The sequence below is a fragment of the Phalacrocorax aristotelis genome, chromosome 1 (genome assembly GCF_949628215.1).
Source record: "Phalacrocorax aristotelis chromosome 1, bGulAri2.1, whole genome shotgun sequence".
Lineage (NCBI taxonomy): Eukaryota > Metazoa > Chordata > Aves > Suliformes > Phalacrocoracidae > Phalacrocorax > Phalacrocorax aristotelis.
In genome coordinates, this window is record NC_134276.1 from 65555652 (window position 1) to 65578551 (window position 22900).

Genomic DNA, 22900 nt, shown 5'->3' on the forward strand with positions numbered 1-22900 from the left:
GGGTGCTTTTGCCACTCATTCCCAATTAGGCTCACTTCGGCCTCCAATACAGTTAGCTCTTGGGATCCCCCTGTCACTCCAGCAATGCTGATGGGTTCTGCCCCTATATAGTTTGATGACATTAGGGTGCCCTGTGCAGTGGTGTCCACTAGAGCTTTATATTCCTGTGGGTCTGATGTGCCAGGCCATCAGATCCACACAGTCCAATAAACCCGGTTATCCCTTTCCTCCACCTGGCTGGAGGCAGGGCCCCTCTAGTCCTGATCATGGCAGTCACAACTCACTTCCTGTAAATCTGAATCAAGAGTCTCTCTATTAAGCTCAGAAATAAAATCAGCGCTTCTACTCCTCTGTCTGGGGAATTGCTTACTAGAAACTGGAGCAGCAGCTTTCCTGGAAGAACCTCCCTGAGTGATAGTTTTTTCTTGCAGCTCACGCACTCATGCCTCTAGGGTCGAGGTAGGCTTGCCATCCCACCTCATCATGTCCTCTCCGTGGTCATGCAGGCAGAACCATAGGGTGGCCTGTGATTTGTATCCTCTCCTTTGAGCAAAAGGACGCTTATTCCTAACAGCTGAGACACTGCTCTGTAGAGGTGGGGAGTAGGACATATCTTCTTTGAGTTGCTGAACCTCACAGGACAGTTTCTCCATAGCTGAGATGAGGGAGGAAGAAATATTTGCTTCATAATTTCAGAGACTATCAATCACCTCTGCCACCATTGGTGCCTCGTCATCTCTCCAGGACATTACTGCCAATGAGTTTGCATATGAGGATGGTGCACTCCATGCAAACTTCCGCCACATGGCTCATGTGCACTGGGCTTCATCTGGATCTTTGGATGACTGTTGATCATCCAGGTCACTGTAAATCACCCCAAGCACAACTAATTCCCTTAGATACTGGATACCTTTCTCCATGGTTGTCCATTTTCCTAGGCAATATGTAACATCTTCCTTGAAGGTTTACCTTTCCTTCACTCCAGACAGGAGTCGCCTCCAGAGGCTGGGGGCTTGTGTTCCTTTTCCAATTGCTTTGTCAATGCCCCCTTCCCTAGAGAAGGATCCCAGTTGTTTGGCTTCCTTCCCCTCTAATTCCAGGCTACTGGCCCCCTTATCCCAGCATCGGAGCAGCCAGGTGACAATGTGCTCACCTGAACGATGGACGAAATCTTTTCTCATGTCTCACAACTCACTCAAGGACAGGGATCAGGTAGTTTCCATTTCTTGTACAAGTTCTTCCTCTTCCTCACCTCGTGACAGCCCTGCTTCTTCATCATTGCTTTCTAAATGAGTTGAGTTTTACTTCCAAGATTTCTTCTTGTGTATGGGGGCAACTGATACTGGCATGGTGTTGATTCTCTGATTCAGCTCCAGTGCCTATTGTGGGGGTTTGAGTAGCCATCGTGCTTGTCCTAGGGGTTTGAGTGGCCACAGTGACTGTCGTCAGGGTTGGCGTGACCACAGTGCCTGTCACTTTGTCTTTCAATGCAGAGACCTTCTCTTCCCCTTGGGAGCACTGAATACTGTTGAACGGGGCTCGGTGCACGTGGGCCAGGCCCCAGCACCTTGCAGTTATCTGTGTCTCTCTGGAGTTCCCAGCGTAACAACATGCTTTCTCCAAATATTCAACTAGTTTTTCAGGATTCTTCACTTGTTCAGGGTTAAAGCTCCAAAACACTGGGGGTGACCACTGCCCTAGGTATTTGCCCATGCTATCCCACATGCCCTGCCACTCATAACTATTAAGCAATAAAGGTGGAGACATCATAGAAGAAAGTTGCAAAGATACCATTCTGTATTTCCTCCATCTAAAAATCTCTCAGAGGAGGAGGTATAATTGCTAATTGCCTCAATAAGGTGGTATCCAAGGTACAGTAACAGCTCCAGCAAAAACCCCAAATATCAGATAAAGCTGAAAACCAGTGTTTGCATAACAAATGTCTTAGGCAAAACATCACTAATCAGGGCAGAACACATCAAACTAAGCAAACCAACACGAATTTTTAACACGAACTGCAAAAACAAGAACAGGGTGCTGTGACCAGCAGCTATTATTATCTCAAACCCTCTGAGCCCCACGTTGGGCACCAAAAGAGACTGTTGTGGTTTAGCCGGCAGCTCAGCCCCACACAGCCACTTGCTCACTCCCCCACCGGTGGGATGGGGGAGAGAATCAGAAGGGTAAAGCCCATGGGTTGAGATGAGAACAGTTTAATAATTAAAATAAAGCAATAACAACAACAACAATAATGCAATGGAAAGGAAAACAACGAGAGAAGCGTCAAACCTGAGGGTGGGGGAATGAACAACCCAAACAAACCACAAGTAACACAGCCAACCCCAACACCACCAGTCCCTGAGCTGCAACCACCCCCCCACCCCCCCCAACTGCCCCAGTTAATATACTGGTCATGGCATCACATGGTATGGAATGAACATCCCATGAGCCAGTTGGGGTCAGCTGTCTTGGCTGTGGCCCCTCCCCTCTCGGCCTCTTGCCCACATGGCAGAGCATGGGAAGCTGGAAAGGTCCCTGACTGCTACAGGTGCTACACTGATGAGAATTAACTCTTTCTCAGCCAAAACCAGCATAGGACCAAAGGAATTCAGGGTGAGGGAGAGCAAAGAACAGCAAGGATCATCTGCCACAGCAGATGGAAGTTACTGAGAATAGGTGTGGGAAGCTGTGACAAGGAGAGGAAGAGAGCAGGGGGTAGACAACAATAGGCTGGGTTAGACACTAGATGTCATTAGGGGAAACAGAAAAGGGCAGATGCAGAGCAGCTCAAAGGAATAGGGAAGAAAGAGAAGAAAAGTAAATCTAGAGTAGACTAATTTATGTTTTTATTTCATTAAACTTCTAGGTTCTCTCTTTGGGTTAAAAGGACAGGAGGGGACACCAGGTAGACTTGGCATACAAGGTTTCCCTGGGCCAAGAGGACAAAAAGGACCTAAAGGTAGGTTATAACAGATAACTCAGTAGATGATCTGCTGTTATGCGTTGTGTAAAGCTTTTTATTTTATTCAGTCTCAGTTTATTGAACTATGACATGCTTGGAGACCAAAGAATTTGATCTGGGGCTAACACAACAAGGGAACATTGTGTTAGCTTCTTGTAAGAAAAAAAAAAAGTACTTTTCTCAAGTATTTGCGAAACTACTCAAGTATTCTCAAGTCTATATATAAAATGGATACAGCTGAACGTCTATTTGTTGTGACAGAGCATTCTTCTTTTCCCAATCCTTTCCTTAGGCGAAGAAGGGGATTGCAGTAAATGCCTTGTGGGTGATGAAATCAGAAGGGGCTCTACTGGCCACCCTGGCCCTCCTGGCTTTCCAGGAGCCCCTGGCCAGCCTGGGAGGAAAGGAGAACCTGGTGATCAAGGACCACATGGTATTCCTGGCTACTCTGGAGCAAAAGTGAGATACTTGGTTTTTTATTGCATAGTTTTATATACCTACTAGAAAAAAAAAAAAACAAACAGGCTATTCTCCATGGAAAAATGATGAAAAGTACAATTTCTAGGAAAAGATTTCTTCACTGCAAGAGTGGTCAGGCATTGGAAGAGGCTGCCCAGAGAGGTGGTAGAGTCACCATCCCTGGAGGTGTTCAGAAAACATATAGACGTGGCACTTCAGGGCATGGTTCAGGACACATGGTGGTGTTGGGTTGACGGTTGGACTTGGTCCTAGGCTGGTCTTTTCCAACCTTAATGATTCTACTAATTTCTTTTATGATGGTTTCTTTCTTTGTTTCTGTACCACTTCAATAGCTTTCAGATTGATATCTACAAAACACTGAAAGCCAAAAATTGCTAGGATAGAGGTGAAAACAGGATATTTTGGGAAGAGTGGAAGATTGCTACATAATCCAGAGTCTACTTTCCATTTAAACAAAGCTGTTTCAGCAGAACCCTTTCAAGCAGCTGTAGTACTGAGTATGATCTGACCTTCTAGAAGGGTAACAATTCCAGTAATAACTTAAGGTTGATGCTAATAAGATGCATATGCCAAACTGATGAAATGTAAGGTCCTTTTTTACAATACATTAAGTCTTCCTAAAAAACACCATTCAATAACACTGAGAAAAGGGTTTTGCTTGTAATTGCTTACTTGTTAGTTACACTTAAAGGTGCTGTACTATGTGGTATGCCAACTGCATCATGGTTCCCCGCAGTCAGGACTGACTTCAGGAAGTCATCTCTCTCAAGATTGTAGAATAAAATTTTTGTAAAGCTGACCCAAAACTGATTTTGTTTATGCAAAGATGTCAGAACAAACATAATGTTTTCAGTTAGTGCTTTAGGCTTTTCTGAACATTGAAAAAACGAACTGACTCACAACTACCTTAAGTTTGGGATTTTTTAGAATTAAAATAAAATAAATTTTACTTGATTGTGGCTGTCAAAAAAAAAAAGCAGGAAAAAAAGATATGTTTTAACTGAAAATTCAAAATACTTTAATGAAAATTTCTGCTTTCCAGAAGTAATTAAAAAAAAATAAAAAAGCAACGTGCAAAAGAAACATCTTTACTGTGGTGTATAGATGTGGCTTCACTGACCATTAAAATACAGTTTGAAAATATGGCCTGGGTAAAGCAGGATCCATGTACTTAAATCTGATCTTCCCCTTTAGACTTACAGAAGTGTGAACCTGTATTGTTGAGATGACCTGCAGCTGAGATACAGTTTTCATACGTGTTTTTCACCCAAGAAAATCTTGGAGAATGTCAGTAAAAGGCAGTGATGCAAAAGATGCCCTTTTAAATAATGTATGGCACAGGAGTATTTTAAAAAGTAAATACATCAGTATCTGCCCTGGAATTCAGTAAGAGGAGGCTAGGGAAAACCTAACATGCGTGGCTTATATTTTAGTGATCATGAATGTAATTATTCAGAACTAAAGCTAACTGGCATAAAATAGTCAATGGTAAATGAGTCTGGGCCTTGGCACCTAGCATGGGTTTGGTCCCATGATTGCAAGGCTCTTGGTCAGAAGCTAGCAATACCATTTTCAGGTGGATTGTTCAGGACGAGGATTCAGCATTATGCCAAGGGATCAGGAATGCCAGAGACTGGTCTTCGGCTTCACTACAGTTTGCCTTTGCAAGAGAGGAAATCTCCCTCCTTGGAGATTTTCAAAGCTTGACTAGGCAAGGCCCCGAGCAGCCTGATCTAGATCCAAGTGCTGGGTTGGACCGGGGACCACCAGCTCTCCCTTCTAATCAAAACCTTTCCGCAGGTCTGTGGTTTGGGCAGGTCATTTAGTCACTCTGTGCCCAAGTTCTTGTCTCTGGTAAATGAAGACAATGCTACTCTTAAGCCCCACAACGGTGTTGTGAGTCACAATCTACTTCCAGTTATAAGGCTCTCCTCTTTTGTAGTGGTGGGCAGGAGGAATTGTGGGTCAGTATAACCCTGAGTTTTGTTTCCATAGTGCCAGAGCTACAGCATCTTCTTTAGTGGCTAACCCTGAGTAATTTACCATGTATTCTCCAATGAAGTTCTGCAGCTGCGGTCATCCAAAGGACTTCAGCTCATGGAAGGACACAGTTCTCCCACTGCCATCCCCATGCAGAAGCTCCCCTACCATGCCACATAGACCTTGGTCCTAGTTAGAGCATATTAATAAAGAATTGGGCACAAGAATAGGATTACTGAAGAGGAAATCATTCACAGAAAGTAACATGAAAGCAGTAAAATTTAAGGAGACACTTTTTTAAGCAGGGCAGTGGAAATGCAAATCTTGATACTTATTTCTTAAGTGGTTCTGTTTCTTTTTTTTATTTTCAATATATGTAACACCAGGGATTTCCAGGTCAAGATGGGTCTCCTGGACCAAAAGGAGAAAAGGGAGATTCTTTCCACATAACAACTAAAGGTAGAGTAAAAATTCATACCACGTGTATTTTGCTATATACCTTTCATGAGAGGTTGGTCTCACAATGAGAGGTCTTCTTTAGGCACCAAAGGAATCCGAGGAGATCCCGGGCTGCCTGGTATCAGAGGTGAAGATGGTTTCCCAGGCAGAGATGGATTAGACGGTTTACCAGGACAGCCTGGCCTTCCAGTAAGTAGCAAATACAGCTAAATCAATCCCACCGTTCTCAGTTACTAATGCATTTAATTCTGAGGGGTTGTGATCATGAGGCTATCCTCTTACAGATAATGATGCCCAACTGGACTGGCTTTGCTGGTTATTGATATATTAAACATCAGGTTTACTCCAGGGTTTTTAGAACAATCTTTCACTTTTATTTAAACAACTAAGTAGTAGTGTATAACCCACTTAGGCCAGCCTGTTATTACTGGTTGCTACTGGTTTGTTATAATTAGTGGTTTATTAGTGACTCCTTCTAGCATTGTCTAAAATTCTGTGTAACTGAACTTCAACAGTATTGTTACATCTGAGTTAAAGAAAAGCAAAATTTGCTACAATCTTATGTCCTCAAAATGTAGGTAGTGTCATCACACATATGCTTGATAGCACCTCACCTAACTAACTCCATCCATGTAGAAGTTAGACATGTAGTCTTAGTTTGTTTTCTAAGCACCTTCTGTAGGAAAAGGAAAAGTTAAATACCTTGCAAGGGGAATTCATCTTACCCATCTAAATGCTGTTTTGGACCACTGGGATGCTCTTACATCATATTTGAAGATGGACCAGAGCCATATTGTCCAATCTGGACCACAGTGCTTTTTACTACCAGTAAAGGTGGTACTTTATATTACTTCTGAAGGTGGAAGCATTTTCTAGTGATGTTTGTAAGATGTTGACTCAATAGTGTAGGTATATTACTAGAGGAATAAACAAAGAAAAAAAATACGCTCATTTGGGCACAGTTTTATGTCAGCTTTTCTCAAGGTCTCAGAAGTAAATGCCATAGCAGAATATCTCAAGCAATGCATGTGGTTTCCCCAAAACCCACTTGCAGCTTTTCAGAAACGGCACTGGTCTCCACAGCAGTGATTCATATTGCCCAAGTGCCATTCATGGGCCAGCATTTTTAGGGGAATGCTCCCTCTAAGAGTGCTTCTCTTGTGCCTTTTCTGCCATGGCATCTAAATTAAAGTCAGATTATTTCTTTTGTTTGCAATGTTGATTTAAAAAGCTGGGATGCAACACATGAGGAGTTACTGCCTATAAGATGTTATTCATGAGAGTAGTTCAACTGTTCGAGTTTTGTTTGTTTCTCAGCAAAGTAAGGAGTGACGAGCTCCGTTCACTTCCCACAGGGCGATGGTATCAGAGGTCTGCCTGGCGATCCTGGTTATCCAGGTGAATTAGGCCCAAAAGGCTTTCCAGGAGAACCAGGCCCACCAGGTGAAGGATTTAGTGGTCCAAAAGGGTACCGGGGTCTTCCAGGTGACCGTGGACAAGATGGAAGCCCAGGACCTCCAGGTCTGCCTGGTCTGCCAGGAGATCCTGGCCAGCTAGGTAAGAGACATCACTCTGTCTTACATCAAAACCATGGGAGATCATTACTGAATTGTGTGCAGCAACTGTACAGCACGCTGTTGAAAAGGTAGCATTTGGTGAGGGGTTATGTGGGGTACGTTACAGCAAATAGTTTCTGGTTTATGTATGAATAATACATAAGAGAATACATTATCTAGTGTTGTAAAGGACTTTTTGGTTAGAATCGAGAGCATTTTATAATTTTTCTCTTTTAAATAATAACTGTCTTTTCCTGTTCTTTGCTCATAGACTGTGGGCAGGTCATTGAAGACTTTTCTAGAGGAGATGGAACGGAGCCAAACTGGTCGGGTACTGTACATACAAATGGCTTGAATTTATTTTAATATTCAGTCTTATGCTGCTCCTATGGCTTGATACTTTTTTTCTGATGACTGCTTTGGATGCTGTTGATTGAAAACCATTTGAACTTCAGGTCACAAATAACCATGCATATACTGTACATAGCCCTAAAGTAATTTATTCAAATTGAACATATTCTAAAATTGTTGCAGTTTTAGCTCTACAATTCAGAAATTATTTACTTCATTGCTCCTGCATGTTTATTGTGACAAAATAATGATTAGCATGCAATTTATAACAACAGTCCCAGAAATTAGGTGCCCAAGAAAATTTAAGCAACTTTTTTTAAAGAACATTGAAGATTTTCAGTGCAATTGGGCATATAAACAAAAAAACCCTTCATTTGTACCAAAAGTTGACTTCATTGCTTCAGGGGTATAAATTGCCCACAGGGAAACAAAGTCTCTCTCTTATTCTGAAAAATATAGTCATCCATGAAGTTGGACTACCCTTCCTGTGTTGGTCTAACTGGAGCAGCCACCATAGCCCCTGTAAAATAGGTAGAAGAGCAGGGTGGAGCTCAGCTTGAGTGCTCCTGCAAAAACACCACCCATGACCAATATTTTTATTTTATGAAGAATGAAACTTTTTTTAAAATTAGGGTTTTTCTTGTTAATTTCATTCACCTGCTTTAATGTTGTCTCAACTGCAGGTGCAGAGCTGATGAGAGGCAGCATATGAGCATGTATGGTGCGACTAACCCTCTTTGTTTGCAGGTGCGGGCTGTGTGAGGCCACCAAAGGGATCCCAAGGCAAACCAGGACTGCCAGGAGCCACAGGTAATATTTTGCCTTCACCTTTGTTTCTCACATATACTACATTTTGAGGGAGACCTTGCCAGACCAATTAAAGTTGGGCCTTAGCAGGCAGTGAGTTCTAGAAATGACAATGGAGGACAGCATTAACTTGAAGCCAGCAGAGAGATCTAAACAGCGTGCAGCCCAGGTGGCTGCACCGTTCCTGAGCTAGTTCTGCCTTTGCTAACGAGTGTCAGCCACGAAACAGAAGACAGAAAGGACAGCCCATTTGCTATTCTCCACATGCAAGTAAGTGAGAGTATACAGAGAGTCTACAAATTTATTGGTAGACAGTATACTGAGGTGTCTTAGAGCTGACTGGACACCTCACAAAGAAAATCCTGTCCTCTGAGAGCAGGGTGATAAAAGGTTGCAATGGAGGACTGTGGCAGGTCCTTCTTACTATTCCTCCTTGTGTGATATACAGAGCATCTTCAGCAAGTGTGAGCCTAAAGTCTCTAACACAGCTTGGTGTAACGGGCCAGGTTGTCTGACGCAACGCAGTTGTGCTGTCTGTGGCCACACATGCCTTCCTCACAGAGCTGGTCCACCCTAGCACAGAGAGGCCATCTGGTGATCCTGGGCCTTCCCAGCACAGAGGGTTCCCCACCTCTTTCCAAAAGGAACAGGAAGAGGAAGTGGGTACAGGGCATGAAGGACTGTGTGAGGTGGAATAGAGAGAAGCACGGACAAGGTGTGCTGAGTGGTCGTAAGAACTGACCTTCAAGAAAGAACCTCTAATCAGCACTGGTAGTTCCTATAAGCTTATGTACTTGCAGCCTAAGCAATAAAGCTGTTTTTCAGTAAATCCTTCTCATCACCAACTGGTAAAGGTACTGACAAAAAACATAACTGGGTCCTTCTGAGTTTGGGAAGTGAAAAATTCTTGATGCACTTTCACCAAGGTCAGAGATCTGGACTATAAATTTTAAGGTCAAGCTTTTATTTTTTTCCCCAGCACAAGGTTTATTATGCATGGATTGATGGATTGATTTATCACAGACTAATGGATCTTAAAAGGGAACATTTTATCTTTGCCGAAAGAAGATGTATATCTCTGACCTATGTTTCCTTAGTCCTAATGCCTTAGTTTGTTGTTAGGATAAATGCCTCTGAAGGTTATTTTCTTTGCCATCTTTGCAATTTTTTTCTGAGTATTGAGATTTTTTTTTTTTTCATTCATATGAGCTCCAAGGTTTTTCTTTCAGCAGCTGCAGTCAGATTTAAGTCCTAGCTGTAAGACTTCTGTAACACAAGTGACACTATTTTCGTGTGTTTTGTCTTTTGTACTCTTGGTTAGCTCTATAACAGTTCTTCCTCTGTCTTTGTTAGCTTATATGTTTTAGTACTTTTAAGATTTGTTTTGCATCCCTTCCCTCCAAAAACGGGAAAAGGCCCCATGCAGAGCCCAGTGCAGAGCTGTTTGTAGCCGCCGTTCAACTTGAGGCAGTTCTGGAGCTGGAAACCCAAGAGGAACAGGACACATTTTACTACTTTTCACCGCTTCTTGTTGCCATAGCTGTGTCAATAAAGTTTTCTGGAGCATCATTCCTACCCACATTCTCTGGACTGACACAAAAGCACCAACACGTCCTTTACACTATTTTCATTGTCTACTTAGAGTGATGTGGTTTTGTCCACAAGGTTTCAGCGAGGATGGTGCTCTGCTGTAGACAATCAAGTCTCCCAGTGTCCTAGGTGCTGTTGGCACCCAGTATATCAAACAAGGAGTCATCTTTATAGTCTCACACCCTCATGTCCTTGTGTTCCTTTGAAATCCCTGGCAACATACACAGCCCACCTTAAGTTACATCCTGGTTATTCAGTAGTCTCAAGACCTATGTGGTTATTATTGAATAAAATGTTTAAGTTGTTTTCTGTTTCAAACGTACATCCAAAGCACTTGTAAACTAAACAATGGTCTAAACTGAAACCTTTTTCTTCCTACTGTTTGGCACAACATGTTAACACCAGCTAACATTGCATAATCAGTTACTGAAATATGTGGTAAGCAGTGGTTGCATCCTCCATCTGCCACCTTCTTTCTCTAACATAGCTTCTTAATTAGTGCAATACTGAACAGAATGAGTGAAAGTCAGTTATTACAGATGGGATACAAGATCAAGATGCACATGAGATTTTTTCATTGAGACCTGAAAGTCTAGGTTTTTTTTCCTTTTAATTGCTTTCTGAGAAGTTATTGTTCATACAAGGGAGAGAACAATAGTCCTGTACTGGGAAAATGGTATTTCCCAATTCACGCTGCATTGGGTGTTTACATGCACCTTATTTGTGGTCTTTTTAAAGGTTTCTTTCTCCCCTTCACAAAAAAAACCAACCAAACAAACAAACAGCTAAAACTGCAAAAAATCATGGTTAAATAATGGAAATTCAGAAAACTAAAGTGGAAAAAAGCATCAAAATTCAAGTGATATTTTCCTTGGTTGTCATAGTTAGAGGTAGAGAGAAACTTGCTTTCAGTGTAATAAATAAATTAGTTCTAATTTATGGTGATGATAAGCAACAACACTTAAAATGTTAAAGCATGTTGTTGACCTTGAAGCCTGAGCTGGGAACTCAAAGAGTTCAAGGAGCTGGGGCGGGTAGGGAAACAAAGCATTCCATAGGAATTATTTTCAAAGAAATCTTGATCTTGGAATACAATGAATTGATGAGACTCATGTAATAAAACTATTGCATGGGTGGAAAAAAAAAAGTAATGTAATTTTATAAACTTAACAAAAGAATCCTACAAAATGCTTGCAGGTTGTGAGATGTTAAGAAACAGTAATATTTGCCCTTACCCAAATGTCAAATACTACATCACAAGGAAGTGAGGTCTCATTTTACCTGTTAGCAGAAACCTCAGTATGAACATGGGTTCAATGCCGGAGGAACACTTTTTCAGGGCACAGCCCTTCTTTTACTACCAAAGCTATAGACCTGTACTGTTACAAATATATTCAGTAGAGTAGTCAATTTGTATTCAGTTTCTAGGATGATTAGATCTAACGTTTAGCCTTAGATTTCTGTTTCATGATTATCTAAAACAGTCTGATCTTGTTCTGTGATCAGTTTAGCAGGGAGGGGAAAAATTTGTTCCTCCTACAGCATCTCATCTGTGCCGGTTTCTGCTGAGCGTTCTTCTTTGACATTGTCTTTTGACCTTAAGCTAAAAGCCGTAATTTACAAAACGTTAAAAGTCTCCAAAAGTCTGTGAGACTAGTAGCCTTCATATCATTAGTCTTTAAGTCAGATTAATCCATTTTTGTAAGAGCATTTAGCCTAGATTTTTGGTCCATGTCTTGAGATCTTGAATACTGCTAAAAAGCTACAGTATATTCCCATTAAATTTTAAAAAAAGTGTTTCATCTTTGCATCCGGAAATGCATCACGATTATATTTACCACTACCTTTTCTTACATTCTATGCACATTTCTGTTTTGTTTGTTCAAACCACACTTTGCTACTTTTATGTAATTTAGGTGCAAAAGGTGCAAGAGGATTTCCGGGTGATCCAGGTCCAATGGGATACCCAGGGCTAAATGGTACACAAGGCGACCCAGGTCGGGAAGGATTCACAGGTCCTCCAGGTACGTTGAAGTAATTAGTTGTTCTTTATATACTTTTGACCTCTTTACTGCAGTCACTGAAACATAAAAACTTGATTCCAGATACATTTTCTCTTATCTTCCATTCCACGTCCAAACACTAAACCATTATACAAAACTGGTACTTTTCAAATCTAAAAGGATTTCCTGCTACTTTTGCAATGATGAGAAGTAACAGGTACCAACCTTTTAGAATCTGCTTTATAGTGCAAAATTATAAATATGACAGTAAAAATTCATGAAGCTCACATAGAAATAAAGAAATTCAGTAACGAGATATTTCAGATTCCAAATGGAATATACTCAGAAGGATGATGCAGAAAGGAAGAAAATACTGGTATTAGTATTTTTATGTAACTCTTTCCATCATTAGTGTAAACTATACTGGACATATCAAAGGCAGAGTACTAACTACTCACCTTGCCCATAGGCAGCTGTGTTTCAAAACAGTGTTTGCAAGCGTTCAGTGCCTGTTGTATTTTATGCTAGTCTGTAATAGGTACACATTAAACCCCAGGGCTTCTGTATCTTTGCAGAGGTTCCAGGATGTCCAAGACACATCAATTAATTGCATCGTAGGGCAGAACCATGGTCCTGTATTTCCCCTGCTAAGCTCTGCAGAGCGCTCTATGTGCTAAATTAGGGCTCCCATACTGTATAGCTCCCAGGCCACAGGGTGGTCAGCACTCAGACCAATTTACCGCAGTCTTCCATACTGTCTTTCACCAGCGCTTGGACTTACCTTCCAGTCCAAGTCCAGTTTCCCAGCCTACAAGAAGCCTTTCCCCAGTCATTTGTGGTAATGGGGGCTTGTGCTCTCCCAGCATTCACCTACAGGGTGGAGTACAGGCATGGTGGCGCTTCTTCATCAAGAGCCTGAAGCGATTGGTGTTGGCCCCTTGAGATGGGTGGGGAACAACAGCAATGACCCATCTGGGCAACTCCCCCAGGTCTTTCCAGTTTACTAATACGCGTTCACTCATTTATTTTTTTCAAATTTGACTCACTGAAATGTCTTAACCGCTGCTGCATATCAAACCAGGTTTTTGTGTACAGGAATTGGTTTTTTTGCCCTTACAGAATAAGATGTTTATAAAACGCTGCAATAGCCGTGTCAAAGTAGTTGTACAGAAGTAACTGTGCTTGGAGCTGTGGATCTTTTATCAGCCAGGCACTAGGTATCCTGAGGGGTCACTTGTAAGTTCTGCCAATTTCCACATTTGGTCAAACGTTCTTATAAATGCTGTGTTGCTTAAAAACATCTATATAACACTTTGTTTGTTTCTACAGGTTTCTGATGAGAACTAAAGGAAATTACAGTAATATAAAAGGTGTTATGATGATGTATCTAGCATTTGAACTCCAGTATTTGTAGTGAACCCTGTGATGCCTAGTCCCTGTTCTATTTATAGGTTTTACTGGGCCTAGAGGAGACAGGGGCCCGAACGGTCTACCTGGACTGCAGGGACACCCAGGCCTTACAGGAAAATCCGGTGCTCCAGGAGCGGCAGGACCCAAGGGCTTTCCTGGTGAAGTTTTAGAAGCAGTACCAGGTTCCCCAGGGGATGTCGGGCTCCCTGGCTTCCCGGGGTTGAAAGGCATGCCAGGAGATCAAGGACTACCGGGAATTAGAGGTAACAGCTACTTCAAATAAAGAAATGTTTGAGTAAGAGTGTGATATAAAGGTAGCCAAATTATAGAGATGTGAGAGTAGTAAGAGACCACGTTAGGATACTGGAGGTACTGATGACCCCAGCATCAAATCCCAGTGCCTGATGACCTCCCATCACTTCCCCATCTACCTCAACTGTTACCATATGTCTGGCTCATCAAACACCCTCTGGAGATCAATTGCTTATGACCAGCGCTCCTTCACATTGCACTACATGAAATCAGCTACAATAGGATACCAGAGAACCAGATTTTGCCCATCTTCGTTGTGTTCGGATGTACTGTTAATATTACCCACTGTAGTTAAGGGAATGGTGATGTGGTTATTATCCTGACTTTTCACTTACATACTGCATAATACTGAGGTTGTTTCCCACGCCAGATGATGTTTGGCTAATACGTGGATTTGTAGAATAGCACATTGCACTAGTGCAGAATTTGTAAATTTTAACTAGGAGGACACAGTGTTTAGTAAATGTTAATAAGCCATTTTACCTGGTCAGTATTTGGGCACTCAGAACAAAAAAAAAAGATAACATTATATACTTCTGAATAACTTAAGGGTGTTCATTTTATTTCATTATTTCACAGAGCTTAAAAAACATGCTAAACTCCCTATAGAAAACAGAGAAAACCACAGTATCTCTGCAAAATCTGACTCCGTCCCTCAGTTCTCTTTCAAAAGCAGGTGTGGGAATTAAGCACGCCCTGCTACACAGTTTCAACAGCATTTGGACACATAGTTAAATTTAGGACTACTGATTACCTCCTTGCCCTTTGTGGAAGTGAGAAAGGAGTAGTAATTATTTGACTAGCTCAAGGCAAGGAGGTATAACACAGGAACCTGTTTTGGAGATTCTTCTCATGATTTTCAATACAAATGAAAAAAAGAAAAGATGAGCATCATCTTACGCAAGTTATTTGAAGTGAGGAGAGCTGTTTTCACCTTCAGTAGAGCCCCAGAGTGAAGGGAGGGGATGAAGGCAGCTCTGTGGCACATGGAAAGTTTGAGAAAAGGCAGAAAACATCACTAACACCTCTGAAAAGGGGAAGAAAATCAAGGTAAAATCTGGATTTAAAAGGGAAAACAAAATGTGCAACTTTGTGCCTTCTTTCTAAGCATTTCTGTAGAACTAAGTTTTCAGTAATAACAAAATAAGTACAGTGAAACGAAAAAGCATTACTAGTTTGTCTGTTGTTGATTTATTTTACAGTTCTGACAGAATGGCTCCAAAAAAATCATGTGAATTTTTGTATAAGTCATATTCTTTTTTACTTTTATATGAAGCAGCTAGTGATTCCTTTGTATCATCTATGCCACTTAAACTACTAGCCCCTCGGAACAGAGAGCTAAAGCCTGTGTTCTGTTATTGAGAAAACTCACCCAGTGTGACCTCAGTTATAAAGCACACTTAACTACAGTCAAGCCAATGGACCTACACTGATGTAAAACCTGAATAAAGACAAGCAGATCCACTTGGCCTGGACTTTAAGTGCCATGTACTTTTGAGGTCTTGCACGCTGCTGCTTCAACAATCTGAAAGCAAAGCGGGCATTACCTTTTAAATCTTGACACCCCCTTTGCTCTTAGATCGTAGAGACATAAATTTTCACCCAGTGCATTAAGTCATGTAGAATCAGGGCCTTTTTGCTTAGGAATTTGTATGACTCTTATAACAATGCCTTGTAATGACCTTAGTTGAAAATTTCTGACCAGTAACACAAACGAGAACCCACCATCTGCCGTAAACGTTCCCATTCCTGCCTGTCACATTTTAGAAAAGATACAGAGCATTATTTCAGTGGTTTCGTCAGCTGCTTGATTCCATTCTTACAAAGATGTATGTGATAGAGAGATCAGGAATTACAGAACTATTGCATTAAAAGTGGAAGAGACCTGCTCTTCTGGTGCCAAATTGTTTCCATTCATTTGAAAGGGCCAGTCAACCTTTCTGATGCAAGTATTGAGATCAGTACCGGTTAGGTCAATTATTTTAAAACTATTGAGCAGTCTTTTAATTTCCTTTTCCTGTTCTCGCTGAATTTTCAGGGGAAAAAGCATACTCTGAAAGACTAGTGTATATACAAAAGTGGTATGTAATAATAAGCTCTCTAGATATTTATGTTCTCTAATGGATGATTATGGTATTTTAGGAGTGGATGGTAACCCAGGTTTGCCAGGACCCAAAGGAGATCCAGGGCCGCAAGGTCTCCCCGGTTTGATGGGATTGCCGGGAACACCAGGAACGCGTGGATTCCCAGGGCCACCAGGAACCCTTGGGCCAGACGGCAGGCCTGGCTCTCAAGGACCTATTGGTGAGGAAGTATTGCTGTCCTGTGGCACTCCTGCCGCTTTTCTGTGGCAGGGCAATTGTATGGCTTCCACAGTGGAAAGTTAAGCTTGGGGTTGTGGCACATGCCGTGCTTTAATTCCCAGCCAGGGAAATGACAGCAATAGTGCAGACACTGTGATTGTAAGTTGTGTTGGTATCACAGGGGGGAAGTAGGGGCGATGATGGTCCTCACTCCAGAGCTGTTGCTTTTCCTGCTGTAGCCACCTACCAAGCCAGGTCAGAGCTTGGTGGCAGACTGGGAGAAGGAAGCTACCAAATGGGAGTAGTCTTACGGAAAAGGGATCTAATTCTTAAATTAAAGAGGAGGGGAAGATCCTGTTGGGAGTGGGTACAGAACCAAGCTGGTCGCGAGACTGGTTTGCATTGATGAGCTGCTTTGTCTCTATAATAATGTCTGCAGTTCTTTGTTGAAAAAAACCCCTAATTTTTTCCCCTCAACATGAAGCTGGTAGGATAGCAGTTTTCTCCCTCTTAAGCTACCTTGTATGAAGTCATCATGTATGTCCAAATGCTTTTTAATCTCCCTGTTCACATGTTCACTTGGCAGGTCCACCTGGTGCTAGAGGAGAAGATGGTGAGCAAGGTTTTCCTGGCCCCGTGGGCCTGAAAGGTCTGGCTGGTGACAAAGGTGAAACAGGTTACCCAGGATTACAAGGTATACCTGGCGTGAGTGGTCCCCCTGGCGTAAGGGGAATGGATGGCTTTCCAGGAGATAAAGGTGAGTTCTGGGCAGCTGCTTTGAAATAAAACAACGTTGTTTAAAGCTGTTCTGTGCTGAGATGAACAGGACACGTTCTCTGCTGGGCTACCTGTTTTGAAAACAGAAGAATTGGAGTCATATGCCTAATATATTCCAAAGTCACTGTCTCTTTTCCCCTGCATTGTGCTTGGCAAAATGCTAGCTTGTGATGTGCAGCCCTATTTAGAAGGGCAATGGCTGTTTCATTTCTCCTTTTAAAAATATACAGTATTTACTCTTTTCTCTCTCCAAAAGTCTTTTCTTTGTTCCCATCCCACTGGCTCCAGTGAAATTAAAGAGGTGCTTCCCCACAGCTTTTCTTTAAAGTTTTTGAAGCTGGCAGTTGTGCACTGAGCAATGCCAGACACAAGACCTTGATGTTGACTTTTACCAGGATACTAATCTTACATAAAGAGACGCTGAGATTCTCACTTGTTAGCCATGAAAAGACTATGTGTAATGCAAGCTCTCTGCATCACACAGGGAGTTTCCACAGGATTCAACTCCATGTGAAGCTAAGTTAAACACAAAGCAAGGGTGAATGCCTAAAAATGCATGTGGCAATTTCGTCAGTTGGAAAGGCAGGACTCTTTCTCTAGGACAGCTCTGGAGTACTGATCAGCTGTCATTTGAGAGGAATGAAGATCTGTTTGTTAGCATGACCCATGTAAAACAGTGTCCTCTTGTTTAGAAAAGGGATTTATGGGAATTTTTGGTGAGAAAGGGCCAGCCAGTCCTAGACCCACGATTTGTATCTCTACATGTAGAAGAATGGGCTGGCTAAAAAACCTTGCATGGAACTAGATACCTTTCTCTAGCTTATCTGTAGGAGGGGGTCGGACTGATCTTTCAGAAGAAGACGCTTAAGTTTTGCTCATCTCCACAACGTCTCCTCTTGGCCAGTTGAGGCACTTCAGCGTACCCCTGCTCTTCTTTACCTCTCAGAGAGCTTGGGTGCCTGATCTAGAGCTGCAGGTTGCCCTAGGCATCAAGGCACCTAAAAATAGGTACTGCTGCACTGAAGTTTTCATAGTGTTTTAGTCACTGGTTCACATTTACTTTGCAGAAATCTGAATGAGGTAACAGTTCTCTTCCTCTTCTTTCTTAAAGGCTCAAGAGGTTCACCTGGCATTGATGGTTTCAAAGGCATGCCGGGCCTAAAGGGAAGACCAGGCATCAAGGGACTCAAAGGAGAATTTGGCCTGATCGGGGCTCAGGGCGATAAAGGAACACAGGGCACACGCGGCTTTAAAGGTATTGGCTTATGGGTGGTTCCAGTGTGTTTGCTTTTCACATCTGGAGAACTATTTTACAAGGACACAAAGACAAAGACGACACATTTTTCACATGGTAAATTTAGCTCAGACATTCCTCCCCCTATTTCACACATGGGCCTCTAGCTGAGAGGCCTGGATTTTAGGCTCAGGGAAAGGTTACTTCTTTGTGAGTCTTTACACATTTAAGGTTGGAGACAGACATCTTGTGATTCAGCTGAACTCAGATAGTGGTACCTCTGGGCATGTACAGAACACAACAGAGCCTTCTTCCAGGAAGCATAAGGTGTTTGGGGGAAAAGATTCAGATTTTGCTCCTGTTGCACTGTAAAAGCACTGAAATATTCAGAAAACCAGGCAATTAAGCAGTTAAAAGTCGGAAATGTATCAGTTGATATCATCATCAGTGAAACAAAAACTGTAACTGAGTCCTTTTTGCTTTATATGCAATTATCTTTAAATCCACACTTTATCACAAGGCTAGAATGTTCTTTCTAGGGACCCTGAGACAGGTACTTCAGAAAAACCAGTCTGCAGTACAAAGATAGCAAAACAGTGCTCCCAGTAAATCAGGGGAGGTCTGAGCAAATGGAAGGTGTGAAAACAGCCCTGCAAAGAAAAGTGCAAATATACATCTTGGTGAAGAAGTATCAGACAGTGCATGATCATAGGAGGCAAGTCTGGGTGGCTGGCCTGTCTCTGCATCCCACAAAGAACTAAAAGCAGTCATACAGTCTATTTAGGTCCTTTCTTTGGGATATTATTTACTGATGTCACCAATAGACTTCAAATGCAGAAAAGGAACAGAATAACTGGTAACATTTTCTTTCGCCCAAGAGTTTTTGACTCTCAGTTTTGCTTTCACTGGAACTAAGCTACTTCTCTGTGCTTGTGCTTTCTCCGGTGCTTTTTGTTTTATAAACACATGATACCTAACTGATCTGCGGAGAGGTAAATTATCTATCACAGAGGAGTCTAGGTCCAGCTCCCCAGGACTGTGTGTACAAAAGTTTAATTCAGTTTTCATGTTTTCTTATGCTTGACTGTAATGCTGACACATTATAGTGACACCAGTAACTTTTTATGCAAGTGGATTTTCCATAGCTTGTGCAAGATTTTCTATTAATCCCTTCTTGCTAAATTCACTCTTCTGTTCGCTTTTTCCAACACAGTGCTGCTGACTAGCTTTTTGTTACATGGTCAGGTTTTTTACCCTTTAGGTGACCGTGGGGATCAAGGCCCCCCAGGAGAACCCCCAAAGATCAAGCCCAGCCTGATGTTGGAAGTTAAAGGTGAAAAAGGAGATGTCGGAGAAAGGGGCACGAAGGGATTCTTTGGCGTAAAAGGTCAGTGGTCACAGCAAACCAAAGCAAGCACATTCAGGACTATTGATCAGTGTCTTTTCCGAGTTACCATATTAAATATTCCCCACTCATCGTACCACTGCACTACAGCCCCTCCAGCAAAGTCTCTGACAGCAAAAACTGAGCTCCTGGCTGTGTTTCACAGAGGCACCCCCGAGGAAAGCTTTGTAGGGTTATGTCATGTCGCTTGTGTGTGCTGCTTTTTTGTACCGGTGCACCATGGTGCCATGTTTCGAGACGGCCACTAACCGGAAAACTTACACAGAAGCAACTGCATGTCAGCCTTCTCAGCTTTAGTAGTTCTAAGCCTTCTTTATTTTCCTTCTTCCCTGCCTGCAGGTAGCAAGGGAATGCCAGGCATTCCTGGAAAGACAGGAACTCCAGGGTCCCCTGGACATCCCAGCTATGTGGCCGGTGCGAAAGGGGACATTGGCGCGAAAGGGCTGACAGGTCTGAAAGGGTATCCTGGTCCAGCCGGCTCTCCTGGCATCAGAGGCTTCCCTGGCAGCACAGGCGGCAGGGTGAGTTCATGTCCATGAGGGAATAAGAGTGTCCTTGTGCTGGCCTTCAGCTTCTCTAGGGATTGGTGTTCACCCCTTGAAATTGTGCTGAACAGCTACAGTGCAAAGATAAAAATGCAATAAAAATTGAATAAACAGATCAAATAATTTTGCTTGATCCCTCAAACATTCATTAAGCAGAGTCCTTTCTTTTCTCATTGGGAGACATCCAAATTTCATGTGCCAGCTTTTTTTGCCAATGAGGATCCAGGCATTTCCTTCTACCTCCTTGGTCCTGTTGCCATAGTGTTGGTAAAAATTATTCTCAGCACTGGGCTTACTCTTCCCCTTCTCCCAGGACTGATGGTAGCGCTGCCAAAAATTACTCACTGTCACTCATCTAACAGTAGAAGAGTCTAAGAATCTCGGCTCCTGAGGGTAATTTTCTGTGATTCACTTTGGCTGCCAAATAAGTTACACTCAAAGAAATAAACTCATACAAGTAGACTTACAGACACCATTTATTTAAGAGAGCCAAGAACTACGGTCCTTTCTCAGGTAGCTTTGCCCTTAGATTTCAGTAGGACTTCTTCCTGTCCAAGGACTGCAGGACTTACTACCATATATGTGTAATAGGATGTTCTCAATTTCAAATTTAAGTCTTTGCAAACATAACTTAGTTTGTACTGGTTTGGTTTAACTGACTTCAACCAAATGACTCTATAAATTATAAACTGCAACAGAAACTCAAAAATGGTGAATTTCGTAGCATCTTTTCAGTATCTCCAAATTGTGCTGCTTGGAACGTTGACTAAATCCTCATCCTCATTAACTGATATCTGTTTTCAATCACATGATAGGGAGAAAAGGGTATTCCAGGAATTTCAGGCCATTTTGGTACTCCTGGCTCACATGGTGAAACAGGTGAGTTTGTTCTCTTATGTGAGCACTCTTTGTATTCGTCCCCATCAAATGTTCAATATTAAGTTCTGAAGAGTCTTAGAGGGTCTTCAGTCTTAAAGAGTCTTTGTACAATCTTACAGAATTATATTGTAGACATAGGAGGCTGTGAAAAGGTTAATACTTTTAATTTCATGCAACACATACTGTCCATGGATAAATCCATTCATGGCAGGGAGGGCAGCTGTTCTAGAGACTTTGTTTTTTTCTTTCTTTAACTTATTCTTCTTTTATTTAGGAAGATAATAGTTACTAAATGTTGCCTCGGAAGTTGCAATTCCTTTGAAACAACAGGAAATACTGTTTAAATTAAAACCTTACCACTCATGTGTTCATTTTTGCTTTAAATAGGCGAGCAGGGTGAAACTATAGACTTACCGGGAATGCCAGGCCTTAAAGGGGAAGTTGGTGTGCCAGGCTTAACAGGTATTAATTTCACAATTGTTCTGGATGTATTACTTTTCATATACTGAAGTCCACAGAGGGAGAGAGCAGGAGCTTACCATGGGCTTTTGACGGCTGTTGAGCCTGTGCTCTCATGACAGCTCCTGAAGAGGTTCGGTTTTGTTTTATTGAAACAAATATGTGCTACGTTCACCTCTTCAACTGAAAGTACAGTCATAGCAGTAAACATCAAGCACATGCAGCTGCAGTAAAGATTTCTATATCATTTTTTGCCATTGATGGCAAAAGAAGCACTACCAGGCCATGATTACAGAATATGGGCTAGCAGGGTCAGGTTGATTTTGGTTTGGGTTGGTTAGGTAATGTATTAGAATTTCCTTGCACGTGCAGCACACTTGAACATCAGCATCATATTCCACATAGTTTGGGGAGTACTTTTAAGAACAAATTTAATGATGGCTTGGCCAGCATGCTGTAGACAACTATTTATTCTCCCAGATCATGCAAGCACCCTGACTAGCAGAATGTGGCAAGACCAGGACCCATTCAGTAGCCAGCTTCACATTATGCTTGTTAGTTTAGGGTCACACAGAGATTATTAAAAGAATATACTGGTTTTGTGGGTTTCCAGGCACAAGAGGAGGCACAGGACAAAAAGGCGAAGGCGGCGATCCTGGCTTCCCTGGCATTGAAGGCCCCAAGGGCACACAGGGTGTCCCTGGCTCTGTGGGACAGAAAGGTAAAATGTTCTTTTTAACACTCCAGGAATGTAGCTGTTTAAGAAGAGAAAGAAAAAGATCTCTTTTCCCTCCAAACAAAGTCAATAAGTTTTTTAATATGTTGATCATTCTATAAGTTGGTAAAGAGCAGTGAAAAGGATGTGGAGCTCATAGCAGAACTTATTAAGAGGAAATTTTGAAAGCCTAACTTTGCTTCATTCCAGTTTTACCTTTTTTATAAGGACCATCTTTCCAGTCATAGTGTTGTATTGCTGGCATACTCAGGTATTCTAATGCTGTCTCAGTACTGCAAGGAGGTGGGCTTTTCAATGCTCTTTTCTGCCAGAAATGAAGTCAATAACGCCCAGGACCCAGTTACTCAGGAGCCTTTGAGCCAGGCTCGCTGGCTGACTGTACAAGAGTACTGGAGAACTGAAGTCAGGTTCAGCTCTCGCTGGATCACATACTCAGGGCTTAAGAACAGGTCTTATTGCAGGAGGATCACAAAAATGCTCTTTTAGAACAGTTGCTCCACATTTCTCATGTAATTATATGACTGGAGGAGTTTCGGTAGGTACCTCCCTGGGAAACAGTCCTTGTCCAATCAGCATTCCAGTCAGAAAGGCAAAACAGATGCACAGGGGGAAACTGAGGTGTGCCTAAATGAAATTACTTATTGTAACTGGT

The 22900-nt window shown here is 42.1% G+C and overlaps 1 protein-coding gene across 2 annotated transcripts in view; it reads left to right on the forward strand.

Moving 5' to 3' along the window:
- COL4A2 (collagen type IV alpha 2 chain) overlaps positions 1-22900 on the forward strand; it is a 149359-nt gene that overhangs the window by 112830 nt on the left and 13629 nt on the right. For both annotated transcript variants that reach the window (XM_075090759.1, XM_075090769.1), the window contains exons 21-37: positions 2867-2959; positions 3255-3421; positions 5809-5881; positions 5964-6070; positions 7237-7438; positions 7709-7768; positions 8536-8598; positions 12102-12209; positions 13640-13861; positions 16053-16214; positions 16800-16970; positions 18102-18245; positions 19486-19611; positions 19969-20150; positions 20990-21053; positions 21441-21515; positions 22126-22233. In XM_075090759.1, the coding sequence (XP_074946860.1) occupies positions 2867-2959; positions 3255-3421; positions 5809-5881; positions 5964-6070; positions 7237-7438; positions 7709-7768; positions 8536-8598; positions 12102-12209; positions 13640-13861; positions 16053-16214; positions 16800-16970; positions 18102-18245; positions 19486-19611; positions 19969-20150; positions 20990-21053; positions 21441-21515; positions 22126-22233 (2127 nt within the window). The remainder of the gene's footprint in view (positions 1-2866; positions 2960-3254; positions 3422-5808; positions 5882-5963; positions 6071-7236; positions 7439-7708; positions 7769-8535; positions 8599-12101; positions 12210-13639; positions 13862-16052; positions 16215-16799; positions 16971-18101; positions 18246-19485; positions 19612-19968; positions 20151-20989; positions 21054-21440; positions 21516-22125; positions 22234-22900) is intronic.